Source organism: Zosterops lateralis (genome assembly GCF_965231275.1).
Source record: "Zosterops lateralis genome assembly, chromosome: 20".
NCBI lineage: Eukaryota > Metazoa > Chordata > Aves > Passeriformes > Zosteropidae > Zosterops > Zosterops lateralis.
Genome location: NC_139780.1, coordinates 8,054,659 through 8,082,510, shown reverse-complemented (window position 1 = coordinate 8,082,510; position 27,852 = coordinate 8,054,659). Strand labels below are relative to the sequence as shown.

The 27,852-nt window shown below is 43.1% G+C and overlaps 1 protein-coding gene across 1 annotated transcript; it reads left to right on the top strand.

The window, feature by feature from the left end:
• Positions 1-1,248: 1,248 nt before the first annotated feature.
• Positions 1,249-27,574, top strand: CNTRL (centriolin). The gene is made up of 42 exons (XM_083875928.1): positions 1,249-1,391; positions 1,531-1,785; positions 2,122-2,255; positions 2,776-2,906; positions 4,226-4,367; positions 4,912-5,098; positions 5,197-5,390; positions 7,013-7,132; positions 7,643-7,868; positions 8,332-8,441; positions 8,947-9,141; positions 11,401-11,554; positions 11,957-12,177; positions 12,798-12,974; positions 13,263-13,397; positions 13,491-13,636; positions 14,052-14,232; positions 14,716-14,895; positions 15,146-15,325; positions 15,834-15,950; positions 16,227-16,371; positions 16,842-16,978; positions 17,466-17,649; positions 17,888-18,198; positions 18,376-18,584; positions 18,752-18,950; positions 19,267-19,397; positions 19,535-19,675; positions 19,785-19,911; positions 20,066-20,230; positions 20,912-21,071; positions 21,180-21,295; positions 21,783-22,000; positions 22,295-22,452; positions 22,717-22,790; positions 23,150-23,338; positions 23,692-23,917; positions 24,097-24,302; positions 25,234-25,503; positions 25,583-25,645; positions 26,366-26,569; positions 26,768-27,574. The coding sequence occupies exons 2-42, from the start codon at positions 1,572-1,574 to the stop codon at positions 26,837-26,839; spliced, it is 6,849 nt and encodes a 2,282-aa protein (XP_083732054.1). The 5' UTR covers positions 1,249-1,391; positions 1,531-1,571; the 3' UTR covers positions 26,840-27,574.
• Positions 27,575-27,852: the final 278 nt, after the last annotated feature.

Here is a 27,852-nt window from a genome sequence, read left to right as displayed (position 1 = left end):
TATACAGAGACTCTGATTTCAAATAAACCAAAATCCCTCAAGGTTTTATTGTTTATAGCCTGGTCTGGGCTTTATTTACCACAAACCCCTGAGGACCAGCCCTGAGGGGCCGCGGCGGGAAATGGCGGGGCGGGGGCGGGGCCTCAGCGGCGGGAAAGGCGTGGGGGGGCGTGGCCTCGCACAAGCCCCGCCCCTTCGGCCGCACCCGCCGGGGCCGCCGCTCGGACAAAATGGCGGCGGGGCGGCCCCTCAGGGAGCGCCCTTAAAGGAGCCGCAGCGCCCGGGGCTCTGCTCGGCGGGGCGGGCGGCGATCGCTCGGTGAGGGGGAGGAGGCGGCGGAGAGGTGCCTTGAGAACCGGTGCCATCCTTCGGGAGCGCTCCGAGGCCGCCCTGCCCGGCGGTGGCGCGGCGGCGAGCGGTGAGGCGGCGTTACCATGTCAACGCAGGTAATCAAAGCGGAGGCCGGAGGGATCGCCCCGCGGCGGTGACCGGGACGGGACGGGACGGGACGGGACGGGACGGGACGGGGGATTGGGAGCGCACCGGGCCCCGATCAGCTCCCCGGGGTGTCACTGCAGAACCACCGCCTGTCCTCAGGAAGCGGCGTTAAAACCACGAACTGCGCTCCTTGAAACATGAAGGAACGCCCCAATGTGGCTTTTCGTTAGCGCGCCAGCATCTTTCTTCCTCCTCTCCTGCGCCTTCCAGTCTCATTGTCCTGGTCTTGTATGAATTGTGTTTCCAAGTAATGGATAGAAAACAGTGGCTCTTATTCTTTCCCCTCTTTCCTTGTCCTTATTTCCTTTCCAATTTCGGAGAAAAGAAAAAAAGTCCATCTCAATGAAGAACAACGTCATCGCTCACAAAGCTCCAAGTTCCGCTAACAGAAGACTTTTCTGTTTTAAAGGATGTCTTAAAATGTGCTCCTTGTTCAGTGGGTGGAGGTGTTGGTGAAGCTCTGTCCCTTGGCGATGGTTGCTACAAAAGCTTTGTCACACAGAGTACATGACTTTTCCTACACTTATCCCTGGAGAAATATGTTCATCACTGGGGGAATTTTCTGTTAACATTCTCTAGAATTTCCCAGGCAGTCACAGGATAACTTGTTTGCAGAAAAGAAAACTCTGGGAATGCCTGTGCTAGACTGATCCTAATTTTTTTTTTTCCTCGGTTGCCTTTTTCTGCTTGCATTTGTTCTTACTGCAGAGTGGGTGATTTCAGGCTTTGGGAACATTTGGGATCCAATCCTCTGCTTCTGTCCCTGGAGAGGATCTCCAGCCCTGAGACTTGGTGTAAAGCACAGCCTGCAGGACAGGAGGGAGAGGAGCTGCCAACACCAAACTGCTCACTCAGTCCCTGGGGCTGTGCTGGAGAAGAGTGGGAGTATAAAGGTAAACTTCTTCCCAATGCCAGCAAAACTGGAAGCTGGCACCCATTGGAGATGGGTTTTTTGGCAGCTTCTGTAGCACCTTTGTTGTCATGCAAACCTTCTGAGATCTGGCTTTCTACAGAGGCTGATAATTGTTTCAGTTCTTCCAGGTATTGCCATGTGATCCTCTGCATTTCTGGCAATGAAGAAAGGCTCTGAAAGGAAAGCTCCAGTTAGAAAACCACTGGCATCAGCGTCCAAGATACCTCAGCTAATGTCACCTGTCAGTCCAGGTGCCACATCTCTACATCTTGGCCAACAGGCACCTCCAGCTGCTCCCAAAAGCATGGAACAGAGGCCCCAGCAATGGGATATTCCAGTAGAAAAAGTTGGAGCTGCTTTTAATTTTCACAAAGGTATTGTTTAGTAAATAATACTGGTATCCAAGTACATACCACAAGCATTAAAAGCCTTTGTTCTGTGGATTGTGTGATTAAAGATGTATGATCTGTTGGAAAGAAGCCTGAAGAAATTCCTTTTAATATATATATATATATATATTTTTTTAATTTTTTTTTTTTACACAAATGTGGAAATGAGAATAATGAAAGCTGGGGAGGATAATGAGACTTTTGTTCCTTCCTATAAATGCTTCGAGGGGGATGATTTTCAATGTTTTAATGTTTTTCCAGTATTCAGTGTAAAGAAAACAATAAATATAAAAATCATCAATCCTTTCTGTTTAATTTCAGGTGAAAATGGTCTTAGCCCAGGGGTTAAGTACATAACTGAACCCCTTATAAAGGGTCTGTCAAAACAGCAAAATCTGGCATGTATCAGCTCACTGAATCTTTCTTCCCCAAAGGATGGGGACAAGAAATTTAAGGTAAGTTATTGGAAATAACTGGAAATTAAACTAAGTTTAACTTAATTACAATTTATTGTTTAATACAGGCTTATTTTTAAGTGGATGTAAACAGCACAGTCTAATTCTGCTAGCCCAGTTCTGCAAACCAGCTTCTATTAAAAATAAAAAAGGCAATGGAGACTTGAGCAAAAGAAAAATAATTGATTTGTTAGAATGATGTTTAAAACAGATTTGTTCATGTAGATTTTTAGGTTTTGGATTGTGCTTGTTTTGGTTGGTTTTGGGTTTTTTTGGTGTTTCTTTTTTAATTTAATAATGTTCCTTTTTACATAGATGAAGACTGGCCCACTGTAAATTTAAAATCCAGCTTTCCAATACTGTAGAAGACTGTACCTGTAGTGGGGTTTTAGAATACCACAATGAACTGTGATTAATAAAATAACTATTAGACTACTTGGTATTTTTAATTAATAGAAAGCTGCTTTTCTCTTTTAAAAAACCACCCAAACCCTATACTAAGGGATTTTGTGTTCTATAGTACATAGAAAATTTGGAAAAGTGCTCCAAACTGGAGGTGCTAAACCTTAGTAACAACCAAATAGAGAAGATTGAGAAGTTGGACAAACTGCTGAAGCTGCGAGAGCTCAACTTGTCCCGCAACAGGATCAGGTGAGAGGAGACACCGTGGGGCTTGGAGAGCCCAGGGCCAATAAAGCTCATTTCCCTTTCCTGTTTGAGTGAGTTCTTTCACAAGAGTGAGCACTTGAGGTGCGTTTCCCAATTCGATGTCAAGACTAACAGGCTTTGAAGTCTTTTTAAAAAGCACAAGCTCTGAGGTATTAGGAGTATAAATCATTCTGGGAAGTGCTGTCAGTGTACCATGGCTGTGGTTTACTTTGTTTTCCTTGGAAACCAAGCCAGAAGTGCAAATTTCCAGATACTACAAAGAAGAGTGGGCAAGAACCCAATTAAGTGCATTAAAAATTAATTAAACTTTTACTGTTTATTATTACAGGTAATATAATAAGGTTTTCTTTTAGGAAAGGAAGCTGAATGGGCTTGATCAGGCAGGCCATAAACTCCCTAAATTGCTTTTGAACTCTTTGGAGAGCCTGGTGGCTTGTTTAAATTGAAGGGTAATGGTTCATGCAGCAGCAAAACCCTTAATTGCTTTTAATTTTTCTGTCAATGAATTATGGTCTTTACTATTACAACACTGCAGCAGCAAGGCTGCCATTTCAGTAGAGACATTTACAGTGGGAAGTGAGTAAAACCCCAGAGTTTGTTTCTATACATTGCATTCGCACAACTTCCTCTCTCCACAGGAATTGAAAAGGGCACAGCAGCTTTTAGCTCCTGCTCTGTTTTTACACTTTGGTTATGTACAGCTCATATATCCCAAAAACCAGCACAGTCACAGGAGAACATCCTGCTGTACTTTGTTGTAATACTCATGGTTTGCTTAATCTTCACACATACTCATAAAAATGCTCAAGTCAGCTACAACCTAGCATGGTTTCCTCAATAGTTTTAATGAAAACATTAAAAATGGAGCTCTTCATGCTGTCAGTTTACAGTTGATCCTTCCTTTTATGGTGGGGGGGAAACCTCACAAAACAACTTTATTTTGATTCATCTTCATCCCATTGCATTCTCAGGAGAGGAAGAGCAAATTTTGCCTATACAGATTGTCATATATAATATATTATATATAATATAATAGTGTTAATATTGAAATGATGACATGCAAAAGTAATGAGTTTGTGACAATGACAGAAAATCCTGCTGTGATTTTTGGTCTTAATTTAGTACTGGTAAATAAGCTGGTGTGATTTCATTTGAATTGTCCATGGCAGTAAATAATGGTTTTGCTGATCTCTTGGTTAATTAATTGTGACAGATTTTGTTGTAGTTTATCCATAATGCCTCAGCTTCACTTTAAATTTGCTATGGTTCATGACAAATTCCATTTTTCTTCTCCTTTTCAGCAAAATAGAAGGCATAGAACATCTGCAGAACTTACAGAAGCTGAACCTGGCAGGGAATGAGATTGAGCACATTCCTTTGTGGGTAGGGAAGAAACTGAGATCCCTGCGCAGCCTGAATCTGAAACAGAATAAAGTGTCCTCAGTAAGTGACTGTGGTTAGAAACAGGCATTGTTCATGAAGTGAGCTGGGCTGTTTACACTGATGGACTTACTCTGAGTAATTGCTGAGTGTCTTTCCACAAAGTCTGCTGGGAAATGCAGCAGTTGAGAGCCTAATAAAGTTATTTGTCAGAGAAACTCCTGGTGTGCAGGTACTGAAGATACAAATCTATGTTATGTTGTTTGGGAAAGCATAACTTTTTGGGAGGTTATACATGCACAGGCCTTGGTATCTTGAATTTCCAAGATAAATTTCAAAGAAATTCCAATATAAAGCTTGATTGCATTTACATTCTTTGCAGTGGCATTTTTTATAGAGGAAATAACTTTAATTTAAGAAGTGACTTGAATCATAGTACTGTCTATTTTGGTAGGTTTTTACACCTTATTCTTTAGCATAAAGGTTAAAATAAATCCTTTGATAGAGACCTAACACAGAACATTCTACATAATCAGAATTCACTCCTGGGGCTTTAATTCTTCTCAGAAGGATGTCTAATCCTAAGTTTTGTTTCTCTTTGATTTAGCTCCAGGATATAGCCAAACTAAAGCCTCTGCAAGATCTGACCTCTCTGTTCCTTGCTGAAAATCCAGTTGCAGCTCTGCCTCACTACTGCTTGTACACCATATTCCACCTGAGGGCACTGGAAAACCTGGATGGGCAGCCAGTGACAAACCATGACAGGCAGGAAGCTCTGGAGAGGTTTAATTTAGGTAATAAATCTATTAAATCTGAAGTGAATGATACAAAATTTAAGTTTAGGAAGGAAATTATTTTTCCACTTGAATGTTTCTCTGATTTTGTTTTTCAGAAGAGATAGAAAAACTAGAAAGAGAGCTGGAAAACACAAAAAAGGATATGGAGAACCTGAAACTTAACCAGTCCAAAGTGCTTGAGCAGCTTCAGCATCAAGATAAGCTCAACAAGTCACTAAAGGAAAAGGCTGTGCAACAGAGACAAAGCTTTGAAGAGCTACAGAGGGATCTGGGCACCAAAAATGAGCTGGTAAGATAATCCCTGGCACTAAGGAAATCTTTGGACACAGAGTTGTCAATGTCAAGAGTGTACATGACTGAAGATTTAATTTTAAAACTCTTTAGAGAGTGATTGTTGACCTTCAACATTCTTTTTGTGGAAAAAGTAAGTATATGGAAGCAGCACTCAGTATCACTCCTGTGATTTATAGTCACTACTTTGTTTCTAGTAATTATTTATGTATTTCTGTTTAAAATTTTGTCTGTTGATGAAAGGTTAAGCTGCTAAAATTGCTGATGTTCTGAAAATGCTGCACTGGTCAGACTCTAAAGTGCTGCTGCAGTAAGGGAGAAGATTGCTGCTTTTACAAAAACAAGATGTGAACACAAGTTGGATGTCAGTAATAGCCCTTGATTATTATTTTGGGAAGTGCTCACCACTTTAATTGTATTTTATTCACATCATCCTAAAATCTTATGTTTGAGTCTCTTTCAAATGCAAGCAAAGTCCTATAGACTTGTGAGTGCTGAGTTGTGAATGACCCGATGAGAACTTCATTTTTGGATTTTATCCTGTTAGACTCGTCCTCTAAAATTTTATCCTCCAGACTCTCATACCTGGTACTTCTCTAGCTGTTTCTCTGAACACACACACACTAACCAGCAGTCTGCTTCTAAAATGAAGGGTTTGGTATAATGAGATTTAACAGCAAATACTTTGCAGCCTGAACCCACTCTTCTCCTTTGGATGACAATCTTGGCTCACTTGTGTCTCCCTTTAGCTGGTGTCTGGGTTTGTCACAGTCCCCTTCCTGCAGAGCCTTTGTTCCTCACTCAAGGTAGCCCCACTGTGCCCTGAGTTGCATGGTTGGTTTTATTTCTAGGATGTATTTGCACGTTCCCTGAAGTAGCAACATTATTATGAAGTGTCCCAGTAAGACTTTATATTCACTGTGATTTGGAATATAATTTTCTTGATTTTTTCCCCCTTTTCTCTGAAACAGAGATGATTTTTGCATGACATTTATCAGGTTTTGAAATCTCTCTTTAAGCCTTTTCTGTTCTATTTCTTTTCCTCCATTAGTCCTGCTTTCCACTCTCTATTGGAATTGTGCTGCATGTTCTCCCTCAGGTATTCAGTGTGAAAAGTTGATTTAAAAAGAAATCACATGATGGACCTTTACTTAAAAATAACCTCAAAACCAATCTAGCACATGATTAAGCTAAAATAAAACACATAGACTTTATACTCTTGACAATTGTGATATTTTGGGGTTTTTACAGACCATGAGTGTTAATAGCCCTCATGCTCACTAGTAGGAGTAAATATATTTTTTATTTTGGCCTAGATTTTGCTAAAGGATCAAACCCAAATTATAATTTTATCCTAAATTAACTTTAAAAATAAACTTGTCACTTTGATGTACTTAAACTTAAAAGGCCTTTCATGTGATCATTTTTATTCTATTAATTGTGGGGCTTTTGTCTCCTCTTAGTTCACTGTTGTAAAATTGCCCTTTGTGATATTCTCAATCCCAAACTGTGCTGTGAGCTTTGTTCCCACGCTGGGGGCTGTGCCCTGCTCTCTGTGGAGCTGCACTGTGTGTGACAGTGATGAGTTCCACTGAACTCACTGGGTTTTTGCTTTCTTAGCTGAAGCAGAAGACAGTGGAGCTGACCAGGGCTTGCCAGAAGCAGTATGAGCTGGAGCAGGAGCTGGCCTTTTACAAGATCGATGCCAAATTTGAGCCCTTGAATTATTTTCCCTCAGAGGTAATAATTTTAAAATCATGGATCTTTCTTATTGCTGTTTCCCTTGATCTTTCAACTTGGAAAATAAAAAATCTTATTAGTTTTCCTTTAGTCTAATAGATACTGCTTTAATAAAGGCCCAACCTCTGTCATACTTGCAAACAAAAGTGCCAGAATGAAATCCATAAGAAAAGTAAAGATCAGTAATCCTTGACTACAGTTAAGTGATGTCTGAGTAAAATATAAGTGCAATAATGTAATGGACTAAATATAATCTAAGTAAATTCAATATACTAACAAAAAGTTCTTCTAGACATCTGCAATAAACTGGTCACACCCCAGTTGAGTTTGTTTTAATTCCATTATAGAATAACAGTGTATAAGGCCGAAAATGTTAAGTATAATCTGTTTTCTTCTTATTCTTCTAATTTCAAATTGATTTTCCTTTTTATTCTTGACAAGAGAATTAAATATATGTTAGGAGTTGACTGCAGCCATAGTTCTGAGATAAAGACTCTTCTTACATTTCAGGAGGTTGACCTTGATAATGTGCCTGGTGAAAGCCCCTACATTGGCAAGGCCAGGTACAAAAGAAATATGTTTATAAAGGAAGGATACATTCCAGACAAAGCTCAGCAGGTGCAGGTTGGGAAAATGCAACAGGAGGATGATGACTCCTGTAGGAAACCCCAGCTGGAATCACATCTCCAAAGTCTAGATAAAATACTACAGGATAAGGAAGAAGAGATTCATTCCGGTAAAAATCTTATTTTTTTATCAAATAAAGATAGAAAACGTGTATCAGTGTGGTTTATTCCAGTGACTACATGCTTGATATAAGAATAGAAACAGTGTGTCAAAGGCTAGAAGTGCTGTGATTGTTAAATACTGGATTGATGCAGTTTTTGTGTCAAAACTGCTACAGTTTCTTACTGCTGTTATTTTAAGATAAACTGGGATGAGAGCATTACATATTATTAAAAACACGGTTCTAGGGAGGTTTAATATTTGATGTATGAATTTAATTGTGTAATATTTGTTACACAAGCTTTGGACATATTTTCTGAGAAACCAGAATGTATTTATTAGCTGTGATTATCACTGTCTTAGTGCTGTGCTGATTAATGTGTTCACACACTGCTGTGTATCAGTGTTATACACAATATTATAATGTATTTTGTGGGGTTATGGGGTTTGTACTGGGTTTCTTTTGTCTGCAGCAGAAAGAAGATTAGAAGAACTGGGAAGTGAAATTGGAGATGCAGAGCAAAAAGTGCTGAAAGTAACAGGGGAACTGCAACTACTGGAGGGTGCTCTGGCTCAGAAAAAAGTAAGTTTTTTCCACAAAGAGCCAGGAAAGGTGTTTGAAGCAGTGTTGATGTAAGAAAATACAACTTTTTCTCCCCATTCTTATAAAGAGGCCACTGTACAGACATAAATCCATGTGTCAAGCATCAGAAAAATCTTCCAGGTTTTAGAGAGCTCGTTCATAAATCAGCTGTTAGAGCTGTAGTGCAGTTAATGGCATCTGTTCCATGTGTTGCTGCTGATTTATTGCTGACTCTCCCCAGAACCCTTTGGAAGAACCTCCTGTGTATGTTGAGTTGTGCAGCTGATAACCAATGTGACTACAGAACTGGCAGCAAGAATTAATTTATCAGCATTAAACTAGAACAGCATCTTCCACTTGACTTCAACTCTCATCACTTATTGCTATTTTTAATTTTCAAACTTGCCTGAAAATCAGTGACCAGGATCTTCTTTATGTAAATGTTAAATATATTCTTGATCCTCTGTGTATTTCCAACCACTCAACATCCTAATGCTGTCTCCAGATCTCTCAGGCCAGCAAGGAAGCAACTGAACAGCAATTGAGGGCAAAGTTACAAATCCTGCAGGAGCTACGCAAGGAAACCTTAGAACTGGAAAAACAAATTGAGAAACAGAAAAGAGAAATAGGGAAAAATCAGAAAGAGCTTGAAGACTTGCAGAGTTCACTTGGTTCTGTAAATCCTGAGGATCCAAGACATGTAAGTAAAACCAGAATCTGAAACTTTTATATACTGTGCAATGGACTGAAGGCAGCTTTAACAGGTGACCATTTACTTGTGCCTGTTTCATAAGTTATTTTTTCTTTTGCTGTTTATCAAAGTCATTAACTTAGAATTCAAAAGTTAAAACATCTTTACAATTAAAAAATCGCACCAAACCAACCAGCTTTGATAAAACACTTCAACAATTCATTTTCCCAGGAAGTGCTGTAGAGCACGTTGAGAACTAAATCTTTGTGCTTTGCACAAACTCACTGCAGAGCCCTGCAGACAATTTCTGTGTAAGAAATCCTCCATGCACCTTTTTGTGGATTTAAAGTTTAAAGATGTCTGTGTGGCAGTGCTTATCCAGCCTGTTTGGTGGGGGCTGTGGCCTTTCTCAGCTGTCACTCCAGTCCTGCCAGCCCCGAGAGAATCAGCAAAGCCTCAGAGGTCACATCTCCCAGGGCTGGGGAGCCAAGGGGAGCTCGAGCTTCCACCTGACTTTATGGTTGTCAGGGATGCAGGACTTTTTCTGAGTTATTCACTGTGTTCAGGTACAGCAAACACTTACAGAAATTATACTAAAACGAAACCGAATTATCTTTAACAGTGTTTTTTAAAAGCTAATATCTCTAAATGAAAGTTTTTCAGGCCTACTGGATGCTCTTAGGTAAGAAATGTATTTTTTATGCTTTGCTCCTCAGCAGAGGCACACAACCATTTGTTTAAAAAGCTCTTTTTATATTTTTAAACTTAATTTCCTCGGCTGTTGGGTGGCAGAAGGGCTGAGCGCGTTTTGGGAATGCTCCAAGGGGAATGGCCGGGCCCGGGGCTGGAGCAAGGGCGAGCCCGGGGCTGGAGCCAGCCCGGCCCTTCCCGCGGCCGCCCCTCGCTTCGAATCACAACACAGGAAACGCCGTGCGGGCCAACGGCCGGGAACGGGAACGGGGCTGGGACCGGGAACGGGAGCGGGGCTGGGGCTGGGGCTGGGACCGGGAGCGGAGCGGGCAGCGGAGCCAACACAGCAGCTCCGGCCCCCGCCCCGGACCCCATGGAGACTCCACTCAATTCCTGCCCGCGCTGAAGCTCCCGGTGCTTTATTCAAATGAATTCTCGCTCAGGGGTGGGGCGTTCTGCAAGTGCTGTCTCAGGAAGAAAAGACAAAGGCAAAGCTGTAAGTGGTCGGGGACTTGTGGCTTTTTGTTTCTTTTTCAAAGTGCATTTTTGGTGCCGTTCAGCAGCTGCAGCAAGATGGCTCGGTGGCAGCGGCTCGGGTTTACTTGTTGAAATTTCGCTTTTGAAAGCCGCAGGGCAGTTTGTGTTTAGCAAGGTGACAAGTTGAACTGTGCTGATATGGATGTTTTAGTTAACTTCCGGTTTAATCCGTTAAAAATACAAAAAGCTTTGGGTTTACCCGTTTGCTTTTGTTATGGAAGCAACTTTGCAAGTGTTCTTCTTTTCTGAGAACTCATATTTAAATTTACTGCTAGCTCAATTTATTTATTTGAGTAGTGAAAAACCATGCAGCTAATCCTGACAATATAATTCTGTACTTTCCCAAGTTTCTGGCATTTGGGTTGTTTCTGAGCAATTTCACACTGGTAAGAAATAACACTTTATTCTGTTGATAACTAAGTTTTTGTAAACAGCTGAAACAATCAGTTAATTCATACTAAATGCATGAAGTCCTTGCCAAAGTCTGTGTGAGCTGTGTGGTGTATCTCCCAGAAAGATTTTGATAAAATAAGATTTACTTAGGAATATTTACTTAGTAACTGTAAAGTTGGCCCCACTTGCTGTTTGTTCAGAGTATTTTCCTTCAAGTGCTGACCTGACATGTTCTAAAGCATCATCTGCCGTGAGGGCAATGCAGGATGACAGGATTAAAGGTTCTGGGAGAAATCATGTTTGTTCTTGACTGAGAGAGGAAGTGATAGAACAAAATGTAAAGGCAGGAAGAAAGATAGTAGCCATGAGTACTAATTTCTAAATGCAGGCTTTATTCAGCCTGGGCAGGGGGGAGCCTGCAGACAATGCTGGTACTCACAGATTGCTGCTTATCTGGGGTCCTTTGTGGGGCAGGACTGAGGAAAAATAACAACAAGTAACAAACCCCAAAGCACCACAGTGTGTGCTGAGCTTGTGGCTTTTCTTGCTGATAGTGAGACACTGCAGAACTGAGACAAAATCCCAATTTAAATTTTTTTAAATCTGTGTTGATGCCCTGCTTTACTTTACCTTTCTGTGACTTGACAGGCTCACATGAAAGCTCAAAAAGCAAGTAAAGAGCAGCACCTCGATATAATGAACAAACACTGCCAGCAGCTGGAGACTCGCCTGGATGAGATGCTCTCCAGGATTGCAAAGGAAACTGAGGAAATCAAGGATTTGGAGCAGCAGCTCACTGATGGTAAACTTTCATTTTTGTCTTAAGGTATTTCTCGTACTTAGGGCAACATGACAATTGAATTGAGGATTGTTTTGTTTATCTTTGCTCAAATGAAATACAGAATGGGTACAAAAGTCTTAATAAACTGTTCTTAACTGATGTAAAAGTAAACTGTGTGTGCTGACTTCACTTTTACCTGATTGGGGAAGGGAGGCAGGAATGCACAAAGAGCTTCAGCTTCTTTTAACTTTCCAGTGGCCAGGTGAACACAGTAATATTAGGAATCCTAACCTTGAGTTCAAGGTACTTGTTTTTACTTATTCCAACGGTGAACATTTAAAATTATGAAGGAAGGAAATTTGGTTTGTTTAGTAAATAAATGTGGCTCCTTAACTACCTTGAATTCATTTTGCATTCCTGCAGGTCAAATAGCAACAAATGAAGCACTAAAAAGGGATTTGGAAAGTATTATCACTGGCTTGCAGGAATACCTGCAAAGTGTGAAGCATCAGGCAAAACAGGCCAATGAGGAGTGTAAGAAGTTGCAAAAGGAAAAAGAATCTTTGCTTGGAAGATTGGCAGGTCTGGAGGAGGAAAAAAACAACCTGGAAGTGGTTGTCATGGATGCAGAAAACATGAGAAAAGTAAGGCTTAATACCTCTTTTCCCAAGTTCAGATACCTGAGAATAAACTTGAAAATACAAGCTGGTGATCAGATTGGGACTAAGGAACCACAATGCCTTGGACAAAATAATTTCTGATATGGTAACATGATGAGATGTGCCCACACACCTCCAGAATAGAATCTGGCCTTTAAAACCTGTTACAGGAGACTTCCAGTAGATCTGAGCTTTGTGGGAGATGGCTCAGAAATGCAGGTTGCACCTTGCAGACATCACTGCAAATGGATTTGCTGGTGACACCGTGGGGAATGGCATCAGTGAGACCTCTGACGTTGGCCAGGGGTGTGTCAGCAGCCTGGATCTGTCCTGTGAGCCAATGCCACAGAGCTGCCTGGGCATCCTGTTGGGTGTTGTATTAACCTGAACTCCTGGAACAGTTCTGTTTCACTTCCAGCTCCACCTTTCTAACCTGAGTGTAGATTTTGGACAGTCAGTGGCACCACTGGCCTGACCTTGCAGGTAGAAGTGTCACCCACCTTCAAGTTTTAATGGAGTTCCTGAGTTAAAGGGAAGGGAGGCAGTGTACTCTTAAATTCTGGCTCTCCCATGTACATCCTTCTAAAATGGATATTAAATTCCAGGAAATTGCAATGCTGGAGAGTTCACTCCAGGAGCAGAGAGAGATAAATGAGTCCCTTCAAGGTGCTCAGGGGAAGGTCAGCGCCTACAAGGCTGAGCTGGAAGCTCAATTAAGAGAAAGAGATGCTGAAGCCAAGCAGCAAAAAGAAGAATTTGAAAGACTGAAGCAACTTAGCCAGGTAAGAACAGAGCTTTAGTGCAGTTAGCTGCCCCAGGATACTTCATCTCCAAGGTTAAATCACAAACAGCTGCTGGTTTAGGTGTGTCCCCACAGTAGCAGTTTGCTGGCATTTAGAACTTTGCTTTGAAGCAAGGTGCAGATGGTTTGTTTGGGGTTGTTCTGTTGGGTCTTTTTTAGGTGCTGTCATATTGTTACTGTTTTAAGAAATACATCTGTCGTGTGTTTGGGTGACAGGTTGGGGTTGGGAGTGAGGATATTATTCTGGAGTGGTTTTGTGGTTTTGTAGATGGAACTGTCAGCCCTGCAGGATGAGCTTGAGAAGGAAAGAAAACTCTTAGAGAATGCTCAGACCAAAGCACAACTGGCAGAAGAGAAGGAACAACAAAATTACAAGCTGCTTTTACAGTTCAAGCAATTGCAGGTGAAGTATTTGTTGTATTAAAAATTCTAGCTTTTATCGCTTGTGGATTTGTTTGCTTACATTTGTGTGGATTTTTTTTTTGTCTATTTTTAGGGAGACAATAATTTCCTAAAACAACAGCTTAAAGATCTCCAGAACCAGCTAAACCATGCTGTTGGTAACTTAATTCATCCTGAAGATTTCATGGCTTGTATAAATGAACTCAGGCAGAAGCTTCAGACAGGAGCAGGAGAGATAAAGTGAGTAAAAAAAAAATACAGTGTGAGATTTTGATGTATGAAAGGGGCAGGACGAGAGGAAATGGCCCCAAGTTGTGCCAGGGAAGGTTCAGGTTGGATATCTGGGAAATTTTCCTCACTGAAAGTCTTGCCAGGCATTGGGACAGGCTGCCCAGGACAGTGGTGGAGTCACCAGCACTGGAGGGATTTAAAAAATATTTCAATGTGGCACTTGGGGACATGGGTTAGTGGTGGCCTTGGCAGTCCTGAGGGAATAGTTGGATTTGATGAACTCAGAGGGATTTTCCAACCTAACCTGAATGAATTACACAGCATGTCTCAGATTTCCACTGTTTGTCATTCATGATTTCAGGATCTGGTATCACAACTTAAATCACTGTTTTCTGTCTTGGAACCTGGATTGTTTCTCTTTCAGGTGTCCAAATTCTGCTGATATTTTAGGGAAAAACCTTGCAAGTCTGCAGAAGGAATTCAATGACATCCTTGCTGATGCACAGAAAGAAAAAGAGAAAGCATGGGCTGGACAAAGACAGCTGCAGGAAGAAATGGAATCCCAGCAGGAAAAACTGGAAGAAATACAGGAGAAATACAGACAGGCATGTATCAAACAACTAAAGCAAGAGTGAGACAATTTCAGCTTACTCTAAAATATGTAACCTGCAGCTGAAGGATCAAATTTCACTTGATGAAGCTTTGCTGTGCTCTGTCCTTTGTGTAACAGTGGAGTCTGATTTGATTTTTCATTAATAGTCTTCCTGTTTTTTACCTGATTATTTTGTGAATTGGAATATAGTCAATGATCTGTCTCAGAGGCAACAAAGACTTTAATGACCACTAGAAAAATACAGGTCTGAACCTTCTTGAAAGATCATTATACATATCTCTGATGAAATAACTGAGAGACTCTTAAAATATTACAGTTACAGTGGCACAGTAGTTACCTTTCCTTTCTGTTCTCATGCAAAGTATATTGGTACATGCATTTCTCAGAAATGTAATTAAATAATTAAAACAGAGTGGCTTTTGATTGGAAAAAAAATTTCCAAGTGGCTCCTTATTCTAATGAATTTTATTTACAGGTCAAAGCTGAAAACAGGCAAAATAAGAACAAGGTCCATCAGTTAGAGAATGAAATTCAACGTTTACATGAAAAAATAAAGAGCATGGAAGAGATTCAGGGCTTGGCTGATCAGCAGCTCCAGGAGGCAGATGAAGAAAAAGAGGCTATTCTTTCTCAGCTGGAGAATTTAGAGAAAAGGGTAAGAATGGGTGAGGGCAGGTCCACGCACTGTTGGATTGCTCAGGAAAAAAGAAACAAAAGCTTGTGAATTTTTGCTCTCTAAGATAAAGCAACACATGTAGGAGCACAAATGTTAAATATAACATCTTTCTTTTCCTTAAATTTTAATGCTTGTCCTCGCTTTAGATTTTTTTTCTAAGTAATCCAAAATGGGATGGGGGGGAGGATGAAAGAAAGCACATTGTAAAAGCCTCTTTTCCTGCTTTCAGAAAAAAGCAGAAGATGCCAGGGCACAGAGGCACATGCAGAGTCTGGACAAGGAGCTGAAGGCGCTGCAGAGGGCGGTGATCACCTCAGACAAGCTGGCAGCCACCGAGCTCTCCCTCGCTGCTGGACAGCTCAAGGCTCTGCAGGACTCTGTGCTCAGGATTAACCAGGAGACAGCTGAGGTAAAGCAGCATGGGGAATCCATTAATTGCTTGTTAATGCCACTGCAGGAGGAGCAGTGCTGGTGTTCTTCAAATCAGCTTCAGGGCTTTCTTCTAAATTGTTCTGAGCAGCGTTGGAGCTCTTGCTTTGGGCAGAGTTTGAGCTGCAGCAGATGAGTGAGGAAATTTGGGTATGGACAGGTTCCTGCTGTGGGAGGGAAGGGGAGGGGGAAGATCATGAATCTCTTACTAACTGAAAGGCAAACAATAGATAATGCACTGTTCCATAAGACAGAAAAACAGAAGAAAGGACTGGAAACACTTTTTCAAACTTGGAAGCACTTTTGGCTACATAATAACATCTCCTCTGTACCAATACTGTAAAGTTAAAGGAGAGATAGTATTCTATATAGAGTTCCAGAATAGTCAGGTGCTGGTGTTTCTCAATGGTTAGCTTTTCACAATAGCACATCTCAACCCTGAGAAATGTTCCTGCAAACTACAGCTCAAATGAAAATCTCAATTTCAGAAGCTTGAGGAAGCCCAGAAGTTCTGTGCTGAGGCAGCTCATGCTTCCCAGGCTCTTGCCAGAGCAGAAGCAGAAATAGGATTGCTACAACAACTCCTGAAGGAGAAGGAAGAGCAAGTAGGTTGTTTGCTCTGTGTTACATGATAAAATACCAGTGAATTTCTGGAAATGTAATGTTTAGAGGTTCTTGCCCTGTCCTTTTTCCCTCAAGTTTTCCCAAATCAGTGTTCTTCCTTCCCCTGACTCCTGCCCAAGAACAAACTGAAAACCTCAGTGCCTGGAGCAGTTGAGTTCTAAGGAAAACCATCACCTGTTCACTCAAACATCCCTCCTATGGGGGGATGGGAAGAATGAGTGGGAGCTTTTTGTGATTTAAGCTTCTATTTCAAATAGATTCTGCAGGAAATGGAGAAAGCTGGTGAGAAAACGGTTGCATCAAACACTCAGAAGTTTGAAATTAATAAGTTAAGTGAAGCCTTGGAACAGCAAAAAGCAGAGATTGACCGTTTGAAATGGTTGTTGGACAATAGTGGGACAGGTAATTTCTCTTTTCTCTCCACTTCTTGCAGACAGACAGGGATACAGAAGGTTATTATTCCCCATTTCTCACTGTTTGAACTGAGAATCTGGAGAATAGTGTTGAGACTATCCTTCTATGCAGGTTTATACAGGGTATGTGTCAGTGTTCATTAGTTTGCACTTTTTACAGCTGTTCAGAAAACACTGATTGTGCTGAGCATTCCATTTAAACTGCGTTAAGACATTGTCAGAGCTCTGTGCAAGGAAAATCAGCAACAGTTACCTGGATCTGAACTTGTATTTCCACAAGCTTAAACCACCAAATCCTGTGTGTCTGTCATTACAGATAACATTTAGTTTGTTTCCCTCAGCAATTATTTTTTTTAAATATAGTTCCATTTTAAGTGGATAACACTGAGGGAAAAGTTGCATGCAGTATCTATTTAACTATTTGCCTTAGGTGACTCTAAAACTGTGCTTAATTTCCAGGTAGCAAAGATGAAATGGAGACCTTGCAGGGTGAAATTGCTGCCCTCAGAAATGCGCTCTCACAGCAGAATGATCACAGCCCCAGTACAGCAGAGGTGAAAAGAGGGGGATACTGGTACTACATGCCATCATCACAGGTCAGGAATTAAAATCCTGGCATGGATTGTTTTCCTTGTGGAAAGCTCTTGGATGTGGGAAAGTGCATTATAAATTTAGTAGGTTTGGGAGAAATTTAGGAACAAATATTGGCTGGCATGTAGGAGAAATACTGAAATAAAACACACACAAATGTTGCCTGGTAAAGCCCTTTCCTGTGCCGATGGGAGTCCAGGGTACATAACACTGGGAGAGAACTGTTCAGTGGGCAGTACTGAAAATCCATTTAGGTAAGGGTTAAAAGGGAGTGTTACAGACAAATATCTCTTTCAAAAGAATATTTGTCTGAATTTAAAACCAATACTGTTAAAATACATTTAGTGCTCTTAAAGCAGCATCTGCTTAGAATTGAGAGACAGCAGAGTATGTGTAGCCTGTTCTGAAAAATCGTTAGAATGTCTACAACAACTCCTTTATTTGCCATGATTTGTCGTTTCTAGATTAACACATGCTGTATTTTTTTCTTAGGTTTCAACTCCTGCTTCCCACAGCACCAAAGACTCTGGAGTGTGTTTGGGGTGCTCTGGCACATCCCCAGCCAGGAGAGGGGATGCTCAGGACAGGCCCTGTGGGAGGGAGGACTTGCCCAGCCAAGGATGTTGGGTTTATTCACCAGTCAGAAATAGGTTGTACAAAGCAAATTCTGCCAAAGGTGAGTCAGGTCAGTCTCAGAATGTTTAGGAGCAGACTAACGTTGGGCTTGCTTAGAGTTCACAGAGGTTTTTTTTGATGGGCGTGAGTGAATATAAATGTTTAGTACTGTTTAATAACTTTGAGTAACATTTGTTACGTTTTTGTAAATTACATAGAATTTAAAATGTCCATTTGAAGACTCGCTCTACTGAAAAAAGTTATTAAAAAGAACATGTTTGGTTTTGTCTCTTTTAAAGATAGAAGAGCAAAAGAAGATGGTGAAGGAAATGCAGGATCTCCTGTCCCTGAAGCCTCTCCCTTTGTCCCACCCCCGGGCACAGTTATTTACACAGCCCTTCCAGATGGGGCCCCTGCACCTCAGGGCGTGGGGGTTTATGCTCCTCCTCCTGCAGCAGCCCCTGGAGCTCCACTTACTCCTGGATCCATCATCCATGGCCCACCTCCTCTGGGGTCCCAGGTGGTTTATGGCCCTCTGCCTCCAAACTTCACAGTGCCACTCCTTCCCCTGGGAGTGCTCCACTGCAACGTGCTTGAACATCAAGATCTGGTAAGAGCCAGAGCTGCAGCTGCAGCTGGAACCCTTGGGAACTGACTGACAAATGGGATAGGAAAAGCTCCCTGCTAGGAAGGGTCTGGGTCTGGTTACAGTCTTTGCCATCTGGGTGTCAGGAGGCCTCAGCTGGAAAATAGATCCTGATTGTGTTGTTCTGTTCCCCGTGTGCAGGAGAGTGAGGTCTCAAGGCTGGAAGACACTGTGTGCTATTTAAAGTCTCAGAAATACAAAAAGAGATGCTCAGAGGCAGCTGAGCAGAAATACAAAAAGGAGGTGGAAAGATTGCATGGCAATGTTGAAGAACTTGAGCAGGAAAGAGAAGAGCTGGAATGTGAAGTGGCAGAGCTGCGGCGAGCGGCTCAGAAACAGAGCATACACAGGTGGGAGCAGTGCAGGGAATGCACTGAAAGGAAGCTTGCAAATCCCTAAACCTTTTCCCAGCAAAAGTGAGCCTTTTGACTCATTTCCAATTCTAGAACTTCAAGAGGCTCCCAGATCTTTCGCATCTTTGTATTTTAATTCCGTGTTTTTCATCCTGACCTTTCAGGGACTTCATTGAGGGTTGCACTGACAGTGTCCTTGCAGAGCTGCAGCTGGAGAAATCCCTGCTGCAGCAGCAGCAGGAAGATGTTGCAGAGGAGATTGAATGTGCAGAGAAGACTCTGCTGAAACGCCGGGCTGAGCTCAGGGAAGCCAACAGGCTCCTCACAGAGGCTCAGGTGGAACTTGAGAGCACCCGGGGCAAGGTGAGTGGAGGAAAAACCCTGAGGGCAGGATTGCAGTGTTGTTTTGTTTGTCTAGGCAGTTTATTTTCACATGGAGCCTCTTAAAATGCTTCTGTATGAAAATAAGTTGGGAAATAAACTATGGTAGAAGAACTTGGTTTAGTCCTTTTTGAAGAGGAGGAAGGATTTCTGTTCTGGACAAGAGAGGAGAAAAAGTTGTTCATGGTAGAAAGAGGGAGAAGGCTGAGGTGGAATATTCAAGCCAGGAGCTCACCTTTAAACAGCAAATGCAGTATAAGGTGGAATGTATTGTTTTAATCTTCTGGTTTTGCTTTAGACCAAAGAGACTCTGCAGAAGTACAACCGTGCCAAACAACGTTTGTCCTGCACTGAAATGGAGGCAGAGGAGCTGGAGCAGAGGGCTCAGGAAACAGCCACCAAACTTGTGAAAGCAGCTCAGCAGCTCAGGTACCCTGAGTGCTCTTGGGGGTTTGTGTCACATGGGGTGAGCACAAGGACTGGGTTCTTTCCAGTATCAGGACACTGCTTTTGGAGAGGGAGAACTGTCAAAATGTTAATAAGAAAAGGCATAAATGCTCTTTTAGGTTATTACAGACAGATACGAGAGGATTGGAGCAGCTTAAGAGGGAACAGGAAGGTATTTTGAAGGAAATCAACAAAATGGTGGCTGCTAAAGACTCTGAGTTGCAGTCATTAAACCAGAAGATAGAAATGCTCACTGAAAGGTGAGTACTTTTAATTTACCATGAACTGTATTAAGTTAAACGTGTCCTCCTCCACTGAGTCACTGCCTAAGATATTCTCACTTCTCCTGAGTCCTGTTTTTATCCTCAGCCTTCAGAAGCTCCAAGGAGATATTCGACTTGCAGAAGGTAACGAGAGCCAGCATCTCCAAATCATCAGAGAAGCAGAAAACCTTATTCAGGGCAAGAAAACTGAACTGGAAATGTTGAAAGATCAGGTGAGGCTTGGCCTGCCAACCCTGGGCTGTCCATTCTGTTGGAATTGACCTTTGTCTCACAATTATGATCCCAATCTCTCTGATGCACTTTTTCATGTTTAGCTACAAAAACAAAAGCTTGCACTGATTCTTCCGTTGAACTTCTCCACTGTAGATTTCTGCTCAGCAGCAAGAGCTCTTGTTCCTGGAGCAGCAGGTGACTCAAAGAAAAGAAGAGCTCCAGGGTCTGCAGGACTGCATTTCCCAAAGGACAGGTGACCTCAAAGAAGCTCTTCGAGATGGAGAGACTGAAGCACATGAAAAGCTTTGTCAAATAAGGGTGAGTTTCCCAAACGAGTTTTCAAATCATTACAGCAAAAGACTTGAAGTGCTACAAACGTTCCAGGAGGTTTCCACAACATCAGTTTTGCTTTTTGCACCCTCCCCAAACCCACTGAGAAATAGAACATGGAATTGTATGTTTTTGTGTGACTAAAAGCTTGGTCCAGATGCACAAAGAAGACCTCCCTAGTTCCAGTAATTCTTACAGAATTGGTCCCTTGAGAGCTAAATTACATTAAATATAAGTCTGTGAATGACTTCCTGTTGCTGAGGAGCAGCTGCTGAAGGAAATCAGTGTGATCAGTGTGTGTAAAACACAACACAGCTGCCCCAGTCTGTGCCCATCCCCATTTGCACAGAGAGGATTCTGTACTTCCCTACTGAAATCAAAACCAAGTATCAGGGCTAATTATATTTTGTGGTTTATTTTCTTTTATGAGGGCTCCTTGGCTGGTTTGGTTTTAAGGCCTATTATTCACTTGAATGACAATGTTGTGGTAAGATTTGGAGATCAAAATCTATGCAGAATTACTACTCTAAGACCTTAACTTAAATATTCTGTATTTTTTGTTTGTTAAACCAGAATATTGATGACAGACTGTTAAATTCAGTTTAAAGGAAAAATTCATTTAAAATTGCAAAGAATGGTAACACTGGTAACACTGATACATTCTCACAGGAAATGAAAGTACTTCTGGGAGAGCTTAGTGTTGAGAGGAATGAACTGGATGTCCAGATGAATGAGAGAAGAACACAGCTTTTGGTCCTAAAGAAGGATATTAAAAAGGAGGAAGAAAATCTTCAAGGGATACTTGGGCAAATCACCAAGCATAAGATGGGTATGTCCCAGGATTTACTGGGTTTTGTGCAGATTGGGAAGGAACACACAAAGCTCTTGAGTTCTCCTCATCCTAATCCAATAAGTGCTTTTTATTTCACCTCACTAGAACTGAAACATGTGCTGGAAACGCTGGAGCTTGAGAAGAATGAACTGGAAGGTTTGAAACTACAACATGAGCAGAAGGTCAATGAGCTGGAAAAGACCCAGGTGGCCATTCTAGAGGTAAGAAATGCTTCTGTGGCTGATGCAGAAACTGGGAGATCTCTGCTTCTCTTAAGCCTTGGGTAACAGAGTCCTGATGCTTTTAAATCAATCAGTTTCTAATCTGATTTCATCTTATCACAGAAAACTCTTAAAGTCTGCTTAGGCCCTTTAAAATAATGGGATTTTTTGGTGTATGTGAGAGAGAGGGAGCACAGAGGCTCTTCTGTGGCTGTAGAATGATGGATGCTGATTTTTAGGAGCTTCCAAAGTCTTTTAATCTGGATCCTGGAAGTGCCCTCACTTCCAAACAATGAGTCTGGAAGGGAGTTTAACTCAGCTGGATGATCTCTAGCATTAAAAAGGTCCCCAAGGTACTTGGAACCATTCTATTGTCACCTTCCTCCATTAAATGCCCTCAAATCCCTCTGGCTGCAGCTAAGGATGTCAGTGTTGTTCTGCTTCTGGACCATATCAATGTGGTGCTCACCATGCCTGTCTTTCCTAGGAGAAGTTAAAACTGGAGAATATTCAGAGATTATTTCAGTGTCAGCAAGGGGAAGTGGAGTGGCAGGAGCAGCTCCTCAGGAAGGGCCATGAGGAGAAAGAGCAGCTGGGCTCTCAAATGAGAGCTCTGCAAAACAACATTGAGGCTCTGAGCAGGGAGAAGGAGAAGCTGGAAGAGGACTCCAGGAGTTTGGAGAAGAAATTGTCCCAAACCAAAAGGTGAGGGAATGTCTTTCCCTGCAGAGATTAGAAGGGATGGGGAAATGTTTGAATGTCTGTTTGTTGTAATTAATAATACAGCTCTAACTCTGAGGTGCCCAATGATACAGAACTGGCATTTTCTTATGTTCTGTGGAGCTTTTGCTTTAAAAAAAGTAAAGTGCTGCATCTTGGAACAGAACATTTGTTCTGACTGCTCCTGCCATCCCCTTGGGCTCAGAGGGTTTTACTGCCATTTTTGAAGTCCTCACCGAGGATTTCCAGCTAACCAAGAATATGATTCACATTTTACAGAGACTTAGCTGCTGCTGAAGACAGCAGCAGAGCTGCACTGTCCAACATGGAAAAAGTGGAATTGGATGTTAAGAACCTGCAGCAGGAGGTGGAGCTACTGAACAAGCAGAAGAAATCACTGAATGCAGAGATGGTTGCTGTCCAAGAGGATCTTCAAGGTAAAGATCTGGTTTTGAGTTTAAGCAATGATACATTTTAAGTGAAATTCTGTTAAAAGATACACTTTAACTGAACTGTATGATATTAAACATTCAGCATGCTCAGATGTCCATAGGCAGAAAGACTTTAACATGTTGAAAAGATGGAAATTTCATAAACTGTGCTTGTGTTATTCACTCTTTGCTCATGAAAAGAGAGAATTTCTGTGTATTGGCATTTCAAACTGCTGATTGAAAATGTCTTGTCACCAAATACTTTTGTAGGGAAAAAGGAAGAACTGGAAACACTGAAAGGAGGACTGAATGACTCAAGGCAGCAGCTTCACCTGGTGGAACAGGTTGGTTTAGTGAAACACGTCCCTATGGTCACTCTGGGAGTCTGGTGTTGCTCCAGTTTGTGTGGGCACAGCTCAGCATCAGAGCCCTGCAGAGCTGGGAGCAGGGATTGCTTAATTGCCTTCTCCTTGCTGAGTGGAGTGGGTTTATTGCTTCTTAAAAGATAATTTAAAAACAACCAACCAAACAGCACCTTCTGGCTTTTTATCTGGTGGCTCCTTCTGTGTTAATTCACTCTGTGCCTGCTTTGGAAGGAGCCCTGAGTGTGTCAAGGACCAGTTTTGTTCTCTCAAACCCAAACCTTTAGGGCTGGTTCCCTTTCCCAGCTCCTCCTGCCACAGGCTTTTGTTTTCCATTGCAGGATTTGAAAAATAGCTCCAGGCAGCAGGAGGAGCTGCTCAGGGAGCAGGCAGCCCTGAAGGAAGAGATCCGAGAGTATTTAAGGAAATGTAAGGAATGTCAGGAGAGGCACAAGAAGAGAGAGAACCAACTGCAGCAGCTCCAGAAAAAGATTGAAGAGAAGGAAACAGAACTCGCCCAACAGGAAGTGGTAATGAGCCCCCTGACTTGCCTCACTTCCTCCTGACCTTAAAAATAATTCAGGCCAAAAAGTTTGAGGCGTGAGTTTACAAATAATCACAAAAGCACAGACTGGTTTGGCCAAATTAGCTCGGGTTGGGTGAGGGGTTTCAGCAAAGTGTCACCCCAAAGAAAAACTGAGGGAGCTGTTCTGAAAATGAGAGAGGCAAGAAAATTTGACAAACATTTTTTGTCAGTAGGGACTGTCAGACTGCATTTCTTTCCACTTTACGCTGTTTCTACTTCTCTAATGTCTCTTAGTGATGGTTTTTGTTCTCCCTGAGTTGGTGCTGGTTCAAGCTCAGAGTTGGGGGTTTCTGGCAGGTTCTTCTTCGCCTCAAGCAAAACTCAGAGCAGGAAGAGAAAAAACTGGAAGAATGTGCAGCTAAAGTGAAGGATCAGAAAATCCTGCTGGAAAAGGAACTAACAGATCAACACAAGAAGCTGGAGCAGGCAATAGCTAAAGTCAGGCTGGCAGAAGAGAACCTTGGGAAGCTGGAAAAGGAGCAGTCCCAGTGTGCAGCTCTTGAAGAAACCATCAGAAAAAGCAGTAAGAGTCATTGCACAAATGAACTGCCACCATCCCTGGGGGCTGAGGATAATGGCACAACAAATATTTTTGTTCATCTTGCTTGGGTTCTTGGTGTTTGGAAAATATCTGCTGTGTATGAAGTGGGCCAAGATAAGCTTTGCTAATCAGGATTTTTTTTTTTTTAATGTTTATTACAGAACATCAGCTCTCAGAAAAAGAATTACAGTTACAACAAAAAGACACAGAAATACTGTGTCTTCAGAAAGAGCTGGAGGTCTCCATGTCCGAGCTAAAGCAACTTCAAGGTCAGATAGTGTCAGAGAGGAGAGAAGCAGAAAAACAGATCTTGAGTTTGAGAGAAGCACAGAAAATGCAAAGGATGGAGCATGAAAGTAAACTGCAAGTAAGTCCTCTCTGAGTGGAGAAAGTTTGGGGGTTTGGGTTATTTTAAACAGCAAAATGATGGAACACCCATTTTTGTCATTGGAGGAACAAAGTAATGCAACAACCTCCTGAGCAGACTTGAGGCAAGCAACCTCTGCATTCCCAGTGCTGCACAACTCCTGTTTCTGCCTTGAAGGAATCGTGGCTTCTCTTAGCTCATGTTCTGGAGTGGATGCTGCCACTAAAAGGCCTCTCCCTGCCCTTTCCTAGGAGCAGAGGCATGGAGGTGGCAGCCTGCAGAGTGCCAGGGCTGGCCTGGTCACCCACAGCCCAGCGCCCCAGGGGGACCTGGAGTGCAGCCACCCCCAGGGACAGGGACAGCTGAGTGCCTCATCCAGGGGGGCTGAGGGCTCAAGGCTTCACACAAGCTCATTTTGTACTGGTTTAGAATCTTCCTCCTGCAGTATCACAATTGAAAATACACCCAGAGTTGTAATTTATGCAAATCATTAAATGTTAGCAATGTTCAGAGCTACTCAGCAGGCATTTAACAACTTGCCAATGCCAGCTTGGGCCAGCTTTTTCTTCTTTAGACACTCACTTTAAATTAAAAAGTGATTCACCTTGTCTGACTCCTTCAATAAACCCTTTATAAATTGTTTTGAAGCCATTTAAAAACAGAGAAGAATGTTGTTGGCAATTAGAAAGCATTTGGGAAGTCCCTGCAAGGTCAGAGTGTGGCAGGTTTAGGTTAACAGCTCCTGGTAGCTGGAGTTGCCTGTTCCCCTCTGAGGGGCTTCCCTGGCAGAGTTAACCTTGGAACCAGGGCTGCAGCAGGTCAGAGGCTTTGGGAGTTCTGGCTGCAGTGCTCCATGTCCTTGGAGCTTGTTGAGTGACACAGGAAAAGCCCTCAGGACTGGTGTTTGTAACCCAACTGTTCTGTGCTGCAGGTTAAAACCCAAGGCCTGGAAGAGAGACAAAGGGAAATGGAGAGTGCAGCAACCTTGCTTAACCTGGAGGTTGAAAATGAAATTAGGACGGGGTTTAAATCTTCAACCTCATCTTCTCCAGACACGCTGGAAGATTTGGAGGCATCACTTGAAGGAAAGAGCAGTCTGCAGAGTGAGTGTGATAACTCAGAGACTGCTCTCTTCACTGCTTCTGACAGACAGCTCCTCTCCTTGGAAGAAAAGTTCAATATTTCCAGAGTCTTCTTACTGGTAAAATGCTTTGGACAAGTAGCTGCTCCTGGTGCTGTGTTGGTCCCTCTGGCTGAATGTGCTTTTCTTTTCCCCAAAGGATGAGCAGTGGCGGGGAGAGGCACTCCGGGAGAAGCTGCAGCAGCACGAGGACAGGCTCAAGGTGCCACTTCTGTGCCCCTCACATCCCTTGGGCCCCTTCAAAACATGATCTAAACAACCTGGGGGAGTGGGGATCCTCCTCCAGCTCGGGCAAATCCACTCTGTAAGGACCAGAGAGAGGAGCTTTAGGTGGGAACAGTAGAAACCTGGCTGTAGCAAGATGAGTAGTTTTAATTGGCAGTTAATTGGCAGTTGGAGTATTCCAACAAGATCCTCTCATTTATATCATCCTTTGGACAGAGGAGTTCAGCACCATCCACAATCACCTGAAGCTGCAGGCTCAGATAGAACATGGCCACCAAAATGGAGCTTATGTAAAAATAACTCCCAAACCCTTGTTTGTGGTGTGAGACTCAACCTTCCAGCCTTTAGGGCTGGCTTTTACACAGTATTGCCAATGCCTGGTGTTCCCACGCTGGTGTGAACTGGTGGGCTGGTGTGCCCAGCCCTGTGTGACCCTCCCCAATGTGCCCACCCCAGTGTGACCCTCCTTGGTGTACCCCTCCCCAGTGTGACCCTCCCTGGTGTGACCTCCCCGTGTGCCCAGCCTGGTGTGACCCTCTCTGGTGTGCCCAGCTTGTTGTGTCCACCCTGGTGTCCCCTCCCTGGTGTGTCCACCCTGGTGTGCCCACCCTGGTGTGCCCCTCCCCGGTGTCACCACCACCCCTGGTGTCCCCTCTCTGTGTCCCCCCACCCCGGTGTGACGTGCGGTGCGTTGCAGGCGCAGCTGCGGCGCTGCCTGGCCAAGCAGGCCGAGGTGCTGCTGCAGGGGAAGCGGCAGACGGCCGGGAGCCTGCACAGCCTCCAGCGCCAGCTCCAGGTGCTGGATGACCTGGTCAGCAGCCCTGCTACAGATTCCCTCTTCCTGCCCAGCAGCCCCAGCCTGGGATCTCTTCGCAGCACTCTGAATGTAACTAAAGCTCAGGTAAGGTTCTGCTGGGCACCACAATTCTGATTTGGGGGGGTTTAATGGTTCTTCTCTCACTGGGAGTTGTTACAGACTCTCTCTGAGGCTGAGCAGGGGTTTCTGAAGGTGGTGATCACACCCTACCCCTGCTCTGTGAGTAGCTGATGTCTTTGGGAAGGCTGAGCTTTCCTCACAGTGCTTTGGGGGTTTTTACAGGTCCCCAGCAGGCCGGGAAGTGTGTTGGGATCACCAGTGCTGCACTCCAGCTCCCACGGGATCTCTCGGTGAAGGCAGGGGTGAGATGTGGCTTCAGGCCAGTTCCAACCTTCCAGAGACACGAGTGGCTGGAAGGCTGAGGGGCCCACAAGGCAGCTGTGGCTTCACTGACCACACTGTCCCTTCCCAGGGACAGCATTCCTGGGGCTGGTGTCCCTTCTGCTTTAGCTTTGTGTGTTGTGCAGATGTGAGAGCTGCTGGGAGCTCTCCTGGGACACAGAGTAACTGCTGCATGAATTGTTGCCATGCCTGGTCTTTCAGGAACTTTCCTGGCTCAACTGTTCAGCCCCTTGGCTGAACCTCTGGGACAGCTGGTTCCATCCCAGCCTGGTACAAAAGTCTTCTTTTGTAATGGTTTAAGGTACAAATGTTACTTGAAAAGTGGCTTCACTTTAAAAGCAACGCCCAAAGCACATCCACAGCTCAGACAGGGGCCCTCAGGTGCCACCTCTGAAGTTCTCCTACCTCACTGGGTGAGCCTTGTCTGAAAATGCCTTTGCCACCACTCTCAAACAGCTGCTGCAAGGCCTGTACTGTGAAGGTTTTGTACAATTGACAACAGGTTTTTATATATAAGTTGGTTTGTTTTTTAAAAAAAATCTTTTAAAATATGTATTTAAACATGTCCAAACCAACCTATTTAATTATTCAGCTAGTGGCCAGTTTCCACTTTAAAGAGACCTTGTTACAAGGCCTGATCTGTTGCCAAATGCACAGAGGTTTAAAATACAATTATTTTGGATACTTCTTTACAATAAACTTTTGTGATTGATGCTTTTATCTGGGGCTGGTTGCAGATTCTTTTCCTTAAAGCTGTTCTCCAGGACAATGATACTGGCACAGCCCTGGCCAGCGACAATGCTCTGAGTGCTGGGGCTGCTCCTTGCAGGAATGTGTCCAACATTGGCATTTCTGTCCTTGTCCCTTTTCCTGCCTGCTGGGTGAGCACCTCTTCCCCTCCTGAGGCTTGGCTGCATCCCTTGTCTGAACCAGGTGGATACAGACAATGGCTGAACTAAATTACA

Excerpts from the sequence above, each read along its gene's own strand:
- CNTRL (XM_083875928.1), top strand. The coding sequence starts at position 1,572 with ATGAAGAAAGGCTCTGAAAGGAAAGCTCCAGTTAGAAAACCACTGGCA. Across the intron at positions 2,907-4,225 it reads TTGTCCCGCAACAGGATCAG|CAAAATAGAAGGCATAGAAC; the intron begins GTGAGAGGAGAC and ends TCTCCTTTTCAG. Across the intron at positions 21,072-21,179 it reads AATCACCAAGCATAAGATGG|AACTGAAACATGTGCTGGAA; the intron begins GTATGTCCCAGG and ends TCACCTCACTAG.